The sequence below is a fragment of the Silene latifolia genome, chromosome 6 (assembly GCF_048544455.1).
Source record: "Silene latifolia isolate original U9 population chromosome 6, ASM4854445v1, whole genome shotgun sequence".
In the NCBI taxonomy this organism is placed as follows: Eukaryota; Viridiplantae; Streptophyta; class Magnoliopsida; order Caryophyllales; family Caryophyllaceae; genus Silene; species Silene latifolia.
The window spans coordinates 136675505-136685501 of NC_133531.1; the positions used below are offsets into that span (position 1 = coordinate 136675505).

The 9997-nt window shown below is 44.6% G+C and overlaps 1 protein-coding gene across 1 annotated transcript; it reads left to right on the top strand.

Moving 5' to 3' along the window:
- The first annotated feature begins 8095 nt into the window (after window positions 1–8095).
- Window positions 8096–8854, top strand: LOC141585785 (MLP-like protein 43). Its single transcript, XM_074406835.1, has 2 exons — window positions 8096–8316; window positions 8485–8854. The coding sequence occupies exons 1-2, from the start codon at window positions 8130–8132 to the stop codon at window positions 8751–8753; spliced, it is 456 nt and encodes a 151-aa protein (XP_074262936.1). The 5' UTR covers window positions 8096–8129; the 3' UTR covers window positions 8754–8854.
- The last annotated feature ends 1143 nt before the right edge of the window (window positions 8855–9997 follow it).

The window sequence follows — 9997 nt, forward strand, 5'->3', positions numbered from 1 at the left end:
GGGATTAAGTACCGGCTGCAGGTCTCGGGAAGGTGCATGTATCACCGGAGCATGCATTTGACAGTTCGTACACTTCTTCGTTTTTGCCCTGGAATCTTCAAGCATGGTGGGCGAAATAGCCGGCTCGGAGAGCTTTGTGGGCTAGTGTTCTTGCCCCCATGTGGTGTCCTGAGATGCCTTCATGAATTTCACGTCGATATTAGCTCCGCGTCGGGCCGACACATTTCAAAAGTGGTCTTATTACGGACCTTCTGTATAGTTCCCCTTCGAACACCAAGTACCTGGCGGCGATCCTTTTTATCTTGGCCGAGAGATTGCGGTCCTCCGGCAACTCACTTGTAAGTTTGTATTTCATTATCGGAGTCATCCACGTCGTCTCGGCTTCCACGTCGCCCACCATGCCGACGGTCTCAGTGATGCTCTTCGCATTCCTGATATCTACCAGCACGGTTCGGCTGACATTCTTGATGGTTGAACTGGCAAGTTTTGAGAGAGCGTCGGCTCGGTTGTTCTCGGACACGGGGACGCATTGGATCCGGAAAGATTTCGGTTTTCTTTGTGTCGGCTTTTACCCTTTCCGGTATCTTATCATCCCGTCGTCCCGAGCCTCAAACTCTCCTCTGATTTGGTTAGTAACCAACGGTGAGTACATCTTCAACACAATGTGTTCCGCTCCGTGACTCTAGCTAGCTCGACTCCAGTTATCACCGCCTCGTATTCGGATTCGTTGTTTGAGGCCGAGAAGGTAAATTTCAAGGCATAATCAAACTCGTCCCCGTTTGGGCCGATGATAAGGATGCCGGCCCCCGCGCTGTTCGTCGTGGAGGACCCGTCGGTGAATACTTCCTATACTCCGGGGTTTGGCTCTTCTTGATATGTGCATTCGGCCAGGAAATCTGCAAGTGCTTGACCCTTTATCGAAGGCCTCGGCTTGTACTGAATGCCGAAGCCGGAGAGTTCCACTGCCCATTTGATAAGCCTACCAGATTGTTCGAATTTTTCCACATGCCTTCTCCAACGGCTGGTCAGTTAAGACCGTTACGGGATGTGCGTCGAAGTAGGGTTTTAACTTCCTTGCGGCAACGACGACGGCGTAGGCTGCTTTTTCAATTAGTGGGTAGTTCCTCTCGGCGGCCAGTAGCGTATGGCTGATAAAGTAAATTGGGTGTTGCTGCTTGTTCTCTTCTCTGACAATCACGGCACTGACCGTGGCCGAGGTAACTGCTAAGTATAGATATAGCGTCTCCCCCAGCATCGGCCTGGACAGGGTTGGGAGAGTCTGAAGATGAGCTTTCAGTTGCTTGAAAGTTGTGCTCTGTTCCTCCCCCCAGCTGAAGTCTTTATTCCCCTTCAACACTTTGAAGAATGGGGTGCTCTTGTCGGCTGACCGAGAGATGAAATGGGCTAGAGCCGCCATCCTCCCGGTCAGCATCATAACCTCTTTTCGATTCCTTGGCTCCGGCAGGTCTAGGATTGCTCGGACTTTGTCTGGATTGGCATCAATTCCCCTAGCGCTGACAAGTACGCCGAGGAACTTACCTGCCCGGACACCGAAGTTGCATTTCATTGGGTTGAGTTTCATCTTGTACTTCCTTAGTGAACAAAATGTCTCGTGTAAATCGGCCAAGTGCTCGCTGTCAGACTTGCTTTTTACAATAGCATCGTCGACGTAAGCCTCAATGTTTCGCCCTTTTTGATTTTGGAACACTTTGTCCACCAGTCTTGTGTACGTTGCACCGGCATTCTTCAAACCAAACGGCATCATTTTGTACATGTATGTGCCGTTAGCAGTGATGAATGCGCATTTAGGCATGTCTTCCTCGGCCATGAATACCTGGTGATACCCCGAGAAGGCGTCCAGCAGGCTCAGCATAGTGTAGCCTGCCGTGGCGTCAATTAAACTATCTATCCGAGGCAAAGGATAACAATCTTTGGGGAAGGCTTTATTAAGATTAGTAAAGTCTACACACATTCTCCATGCCCCCGATGATTTCCTCACCATTACAACATTAGCTAGCCACTCAGGATAAGTGCAAGGCATGATAAAGCCCGCCGCTAGTAATTTATCTACCTCGGCTTTGATGGCCTCGTCCTTCTCGGCTGAGGAGTTCCTCATTCTTTGCTTGACAGGGCGAGCGGTGGAGAGTACGTTCAGCTTGTGAACAATCACCTCCCGGCTCACACCTGGCATCTCAACCGCTGAGTAGGCAAAGACATCCTTATTCTTCCTCAGCAGGTCCAGGAGGTCGGCTCTGAATTGTGGTTCCAGGTTGACACCGACAGTTACGGTGCGGCCTGGGTCAATCTCCACTTCCTCGGTCTCCGCTCCTTCGACCATGTCGACGGAGGTATCCATGCGTTCGCCCTCCTGTTGCAAGGATGGGCTCTTCCCCTTCTCTGATTTCTTCGTCACTTTGAAGGATTGCATGTTGCATCCTCTGGCAGATACTTGGACATTGACCACTTCGTCCTTCTCGTTCTTTGAGACGAGCTTATGCGCTTCCCCCCGGTCCGAGACATACATCAATGTCAGGGCCCGAATGGACATTACAGCGTCGGCCTCACTCAAAGTGACCCGGCCTATGAGAACGTTGTAGGCAGACGAGCCGTCAATGACCACGAACTCAGACATAACATTCTTGGCCGCACTTCCCTCGCCGAACATCACCGGCAGCCTGATTGACCCCAGAGGTACCAGGCCGGCCCCAGAAAAGCTGTACAACGGGTTGGTGCAGAGGCTTAAGTCTTCAACCTTCAGATCGAGGCTGAGAAAGCATTCTCTGTACATAATGTTTGTGTAGGCGCCTGTGTCAATCAGGCACCTCTTCACCAAGTGGTTGGCTATGTCCAAGTGGACTACAAGTGGGTCGCTGTGAGGGGCGATGACTCCCTCGTAGTCCTTCTTCCCAATAGTTATATCGGGGGATCTTTGGAAGCGGGGGTTCTTTGTGTTGGGCACAAAGTTGATGGCCTGATATAGTTCATTCAGGTGCCGTTTGTGCCCATGAGCGGACCCACCGTTCTCGTTGCCCCCGATGACAACATGGATTACTCCTATCCGTTCAAAGACGGATTTCTTATTTGACCCGCCGGTATCTGTTTTTTGGCCTCCGGCAACGTATTTGCCGAGGCTCCCCTTCCGGATCAGCTCTTCAATGGCATTTTTCAGATGCCGGCAGTCGTTACTTAAGTGGCGGTGTGGCGTGGTACTCACGAAGATGGCTCGTGTCACCGTCACTCCTCGGCCTGAGGGGCCTTTCCCACTCCTGACCCTCATTTTTGCTCAGGGCGAAGACCTCGGCGGCAGATACGACCAGGGGGGTGTGATCATTGTACCGCTTTTGGTAGTACGTTCCCGAACTCCCCCCGGCGCCCGCCGAGTTCATTTCCGGCAGAGACTTGTCAGACCGTGACCTATTATTGTCACGGCGTCTTTCATCCGGGTTGTCCTCCCGGTGGCTCTTCTTCTCTGAGTGCCCAGCCTCGCTGTGGCCTACCCAGGTCTTGTGATAGTCTTCCACCTTGATGGCTTGGTCGGCCATCTTCCTCGCGGCGTCTAAGCCCAGGCCTCCGTACTTGATGAGCTCGTTTTTTAAGTCTCCCCTTGGGAGGCCTTTCATCAGCGCGAAGGCCGCCAGCTCGGGATTAATTTCTCGAATCTGCTGAACCTTGGCGTTGAACCTCTTCACATAGCTTCGTAGAGACTCGCCCCCCTCCTGTCTGATAGTCAGGAGATCCGATGTCTCCACGGCCCTCCTCTTATTGCAAGAGTACAGGGCTAAAAAGGCGTCCCTTAGGTCGGCGTAACAGTATACCGAGCCGTCGGGCAGCCCCTTGTACCAACTTTGAGCCATCCCATGCAAGGTTGTTGGGAAGACTCGGCACCAGACCTCATCGGGTTGTTCCCACACCGACATGTACGACTCAAAAGCTTCGGCGTGGTCGGTGGGGTCGCTATCCCCTTTGTATGTGAACGCCGGCAACTTTAGCTTGGTTGGCACGATGGTTTCAAGGACGTAGGCACTGAGGGGCTGTCTGACCACGTGTCGAACGACACGTGGCGATCGGCTCCTCGCATTCCTAGTCCGGCTCCTTTCCTCGTAGCGGGAGGGGCTCCTTCTCCGACTCGGGCTTCTTCTCCGGCTCTGCTGAGTCGGACTCCTCTGGCTCCTTTGGGGTAGGCCTCGTTGGTGCCGCGGCGACGCTGTCCTCCCTCGAGTGCGGGGAGGGCTCAGGTCTACCACTGACACTCTGGGCTCCCCCGGCGTCTTGACTGGGTCTGCCTCCTCCAAGGCTTCGTTCAAGTTTCTCGGAGTCACATTTTGGGCCCTGGTCTCCTGGACGGGTGTCGCCGCTCTTGTCGGTGTGACAGTGTGAGCCGGCGTGCTACCAATTAGGTCCAGGAGTAGCTTCAGCTTGGCTGCATCAACCACATGTCCCATGATGGTGACTGGTCGGCGGCGGGCAGATCTGGTATTATTGGCATCCCATACTCCGGTTGGATTACTCGGCCGGTAGGTGGAGGGTCGCGCAACTCGGAATTGTGGACGGTATCATCTTGGCAGAATTCGGTTTCGTCAGTTACGAATACCTCTTGTTGTTTCGACATCTTCTTAGCTTTTTGGGTGGGTTTTTGTGTGTTTCTTTTTTTTTTGTTTGGGAATGAATGTGACTAGCTTCTAGTATCTTTCCCCACAGACGGCGCCAATTGTTCCGGGTGGATGCTTTTAAAAAATATTGTTGAGAAACATATCCAACCTATAGTCTACCACGGCAAATCACAATACAATGTATATATAATATTCATAATTTTAACCAATCGTTGGTTGGCGCAGTGGTAGCATGGGGCTGCGCTTGGTAGGGAGGTCTGCGGATCGATCCCCCACAACTGCGATTGGGAGGGGTTTAAATACCGTAATCCTTGGACACGCCCCGAAATCCGGATTAGTCGGCCCAATGTGGTTCGGATTACCGGATGGTTTAGACCAAAAATTTTAGGTCCTGGTTGTTCCGGGTGTAATTCTAGAGCAGTTATTTGTTACCACCCGCGCTTGTAGAATGACGTCTTTGGTTGAGTCCTCCTTTCGGTCTCCTGAAACAATGAACAAACTGAGGGCTCGACTTTGGACCGAGCGAACTCACTCCGACGCTCAAGTCAGTAAACTTAGAGAGATAAGTTGTTGTTACTTGGCGAAGAGTATTTTGTAGAGAGATAAGTAAGATATTACCAGATGAATAGTGATTCTTAGGTTAAATTGTGGATCCTTTCCTCAATGAGAGTTGAGGAGTATTTATAGACTTTCACCTTTTGTCACGTAGTGGCCAAGTGGCCAAGTGGCTAGCAGGTGGAAAGACTGATCTACCCTCGGCCGAGGGACCCGTGGCGGCGGGCCTGTTGACTCGCCGCCGAGGGGTCTTGGATATGAGTACGCGGATATGTGCCCCGGCTGGCTAGTTGCCTGGCCGAGACCCCAGAGACAGGCCGATGGGCTGCATCGGCTAGGCTGTCCAAAGGTGTTGACTTGCTGTGGGTATCTTTGACCTTGCTCAATATGTTGACTTGGTCAGCGGTGCAGAATTGTTGGATTAGTCGGCCCAATGTGGTTCGGATTACCGGATGGTTTAGACCAAAAATTTTAGGTCCTGGTAGTTCGTAAAAATTGGAGACTCTATAAACGCTCGAAAAAAGCTTCCTTTAATAATATAGATAGATAGATAGATAGATATTGATTACGTGGTGGATCTGAGTTTCGTAGGTTGACATGTGATAATTAAAAAAACCATACACAAATTGTTGGATGAGACCGTCTTATACTATAAGACGAATCCATTTAACAAAGCCCAAAACAACCGATGAAATCCATTTGACTTCAGAATCGAACAACTCCCCTCAACCAAATTCTATTCACATCTCGTCCCTGTAATCTCCTTCTTACCGGCTTTCACCTTAAGCCACCAATGATCGGACCTACGCATCGGCCTCGAATGACGACTACACTTCGCGCGCGTTTTCGCCCCAAAAATATTCATCTCAAAGCCACAATTTTCAATTTAAGCACTATAGTTGTCAAACTAAAAACAATAGTTATCAAATTAAAAACCACATCTTAGTAAAATAAAGTAAAAGTTTAAATATAAAGAACTTAAAAACTGAAGTTTTCAACATAATATTTCAAATTTTCAAGATAAAATAATGAATTTTAAAGATTAAACTTGCAGATTACAAGGTTTGTGGGCAGATTTTGAAATAATAATAAACCCAATTTTCATCTTAAAGTTCAAGGTTCTCTATATAAACCATGAATTTTCACTTGAAAACAAAAGATGAAGTTCTCAATATAAAAACACAAGTATTCAAATTAAATCAATAAGTGAAAGTAGTATTGGAATTTAATTTTAAAATCTGAACTTTTAAGATCAATACAAACCAGGTAGTTGGCGTTGGCGGCAGCTAATTAATCATCATTCATTATTTGTGGTTTTAATCGTTGGGTGGAAGTAGATGGTGGTGGCGAAAACCGCAACAATGATGAATCGGGAACGAAAATGACAATCGTAAACGAAGGTGAGAGGATGCAGATTGTAGAGGCGGCAGATTAAGTAGTACGGTGGTGGTGAGGTCGTGGGCTGCGGCGGCGGTGCATAAGTCGGCGTTGATAACGATGAATTGAAGTAGTGGGAAGTAGTGGGTGGTTTGCAGTGACAATGAGGTTGATGGGATATTGGGTTTTTGTTAATTTCGTATTTATATTTCTTCTTCTTGTTGGGCTCTTTTTTTTATTGGGTCCGTCTTATGTTATAGAACGGTCCTATAGAAGAGTTACTGAAAACGATAAGAAATTAAAATTCTTAAAGCATTACAGTTTAAAAAAAAACAAAATTTGGAGCTCATAGGTTGGCTCTAGGTTTCAATGATAAGACCCCGGACACGAATTTGACCCAATATTAAGTAGGCCCAAGTCTAACCTATCCATTACGTCATGCAAAATAGACTCAAATCCATCTCATTAGGGTCCGACTTGGCGAAACGAGATACATCCCAACCCATCACCATCCCTTGTCATAATCAACCTCATTTTTTTTGTTATTTTATGAAACTATGTAAGTTTGTTCATTCAGAAACTTTTTTTCATCGAGGATAAATATTTTGATTACCAAAAGTTATCGGTACAAATATGAAAGCTCTGTTTGACAAGACATTTGGGCTTTTTGTGGCCTAAAAGGCTCTGTTTGACAAGATATTTTAGGTATCTGATTTGGTCAAAGTACCTTATTTGACCAAAATTTAGTCCTTATTTTCTGTAAAGCGTTTTAAGTAAAAATTTTTATTTGGTTCTTATTTAACCAAATAAGCTACCTGAAATGAAATACTACCTAGAGTAGCATTTGAGATTTCAGGTACCTGATTTGATTTATTTTTCCGTTTTTACCCCTTAAATTTATACTATTAAATAATTATCATATCCTTTTCCGTAATTTCTTCCAAATCAGTTAGTTTACCGAACACTTTTTTATATGATCGGCTACCTTATCAGTTCCTAATTTTCAGCTACCTTATCAGTTATATTTTCAGGCTTCAGTTAACTTTTCAATTTTATTTCGTTTTGAGTTTCAACTACCTTTTCAGTTAGTTTTACCAAACAGAGCCAAAAATTACTCCGTACATATGATACACGACTTCATTATATACAATATAACTCATTTGATAAATAGTAATTGTAATTATTTTAAACAATGCAATGATCTTGCATAGACCAGTTAAAATCAATTTTTTAAACATTAGGATAAGAGCACCTTATACTTAATGGGATTAGTTTTGTAGAAGTCAAAACTCACATTGTATATACAGTTGGTCTTTCTTGTGACGGTCACAAACTGTGATGACTCCAAATGTGACCATCTAGATAAAAAGTAATCACTCATAAAATGTTAACTGTCAAATAATGGTCGCATTTTCTCATTAAAATTGTCACATTTGAGTTCGTCACAATTTGTGACGAAAAAGAGCCCGTCACAAATGAGAATTTGCATTCTATATATAAGCGTAACCTTGCTTCCTGATATTTCATCATCTCTCAAACCACATTTCATTTCTTAAGAGAAAATTAATTATCAAGTAATTAATTAAGATGGGTGTGACAGGAAGGCTTGAAGTAGAAGTTGACATTAAAACATCAGGAGATGTATTTCATGAGTTAGTTGGAAGTAAACCACATCATGTGTCCAATATTGTTCCTGATGTTGTTCATGGTTGTGATCTCCACGAGGGTGAATTTGGTCAAGTTGGTTCTGTTATTCAATGGGAGTACACCGTTGGTAATATATATTCATCTCTATTAATACTTTATCCGTTCTGGTCATTTGTTTATTTATTTCATTTATGAGTGTCTCTCTCAATCATTTATTTACGTTTATATATTGAGAATATTTTTGAAGGGTGATTAATTATCCACATAATCCATTGTCCATATTGTTTGCGTTCAGATGGGAAGAAATGTGTCGCGAAAAATGTAGTGGAAGCCATAGATGAGGAGAAGAAGATGATAAGATTAAAAATAATCGATGGAGATTTACTTGAAGAGTATAAGAGTTTAACATTTACTCTTCATGTTATAACTAAGGGCGATATTGACGCAATAATATGGGGTATGGAATTTGAGAGGTTTGATGATTTTGGACCATACCCGACTGCTATCATTGACACTGCAATTAAAGTGACCAGAGATGTCGAGGCTCATCATCTTAATGCATGATTAATTTGTTTAATTTATTATTACTTACATTGTGTGATTTTCGATTGCGTGAAATGAGTGATATATTTGGTTTAAGTTGTATAAATTTGATTCATAGTTCACAAGGGTGTGACATTTGTTATGTAGTTGTATTTTCAATGAATTTGTAATAAACGTCTCTACACGGAGAGAAAATTGTGTATGATTCGCCAATCGCCATGTATGTACTTGCGAAAAAGTGGGTGATACCGAAGTTCATCAATATTATTTTATGGTAAGAACAAGAGTTGGCTCAAGTTGGCAACTAGTGACTGAAATAACCCACACGACTTAATGTTTTTGTGAGAATATCAACGAGATGAGAGGAGAGATAGTATGAACGTAAGAAGGCGTAATTGTATCAAGTAGAATCTCAGTTCATATGAAAATAAAGCCAATCAATTTCAATATCAATGTAAGGGGTTAGGTCATTTATTTTGTTGACTACGGGAAGGGTAAGGTGGAAAAACTGTGGTTAAGAAAATGTGGAGGCCTAAGGGTGTAGGAGTTGTTAAGCCAGTAGCAGTGAAGCAACCTCCTAAGACTGTTCCTGTGCAAAAGAGCATTCAGAAGACACCTGTTCAAAATCTGGGTCCAACCAATTCTATTGTGCCTGCAACAGTTATGACTCCAGTGATGGTTGCTAATACCCCTACGGTGGAGAGCTCTCTACCAAGACGCTTCATTTCTAGGTTGATGAGAAATGAGGATGGTGGGAGAAGGTTTGCTCCTGGGGGTGTGACCTGTATGGAGGCTTTGTCTAATTCTATGCACAAAGCTAGATTGGGTCTGATTGATTACAGGAATATGGAGAAGGGGGAGTCAAGCAAGACCATTACTGAATATGGGTAGCTGTGGTTTCTGGAACATCAGAGGTCTGAATAATCCCAATAAACAACTAGAAATAAAGAGGTTTTTAGCTCAGAATAAAGTGGGTTTATTTGGATTGTTAGAAACAAAAATTAAGAATAACAAGTGGAATAAAGTTAGGGTTAATTTGTGTGATGATTGGTCTATTTGTACCAATTCTAGTTTGCATAAAGGGGGAAGGATTTGGCTTATTTGGGATCCTAATTCGTTTGATGTTGAGGTGTATGATATCTCTATTCAGAGTATACATACCAAAGTGTTGGACAAAGCAAGGAGGAAAATGTTTTGGTTCACTGTTATATATGGTTTGAACAAACAGGCTGAAAGAATTCCTTTGTGGGACAGTCTGAGATAGT

Excerpts from the sequence above, each read along its gene's own strand:
- LOC141585785 (XM_074406835.1), top strand. The coding sequence starts at position 8,130 with ATGGGTGTGACAGGAAGGCTTGAAGTAGAAGTTGACATTAAAACATCA. Across the intron at positions 8,317-8,484 it reads TCAATGGGAGTACACCGTTG|ATGGGAAGAAATGTGTCGCG; the intron begins GTAATATATATT and ends GTTTGCGTTCAG.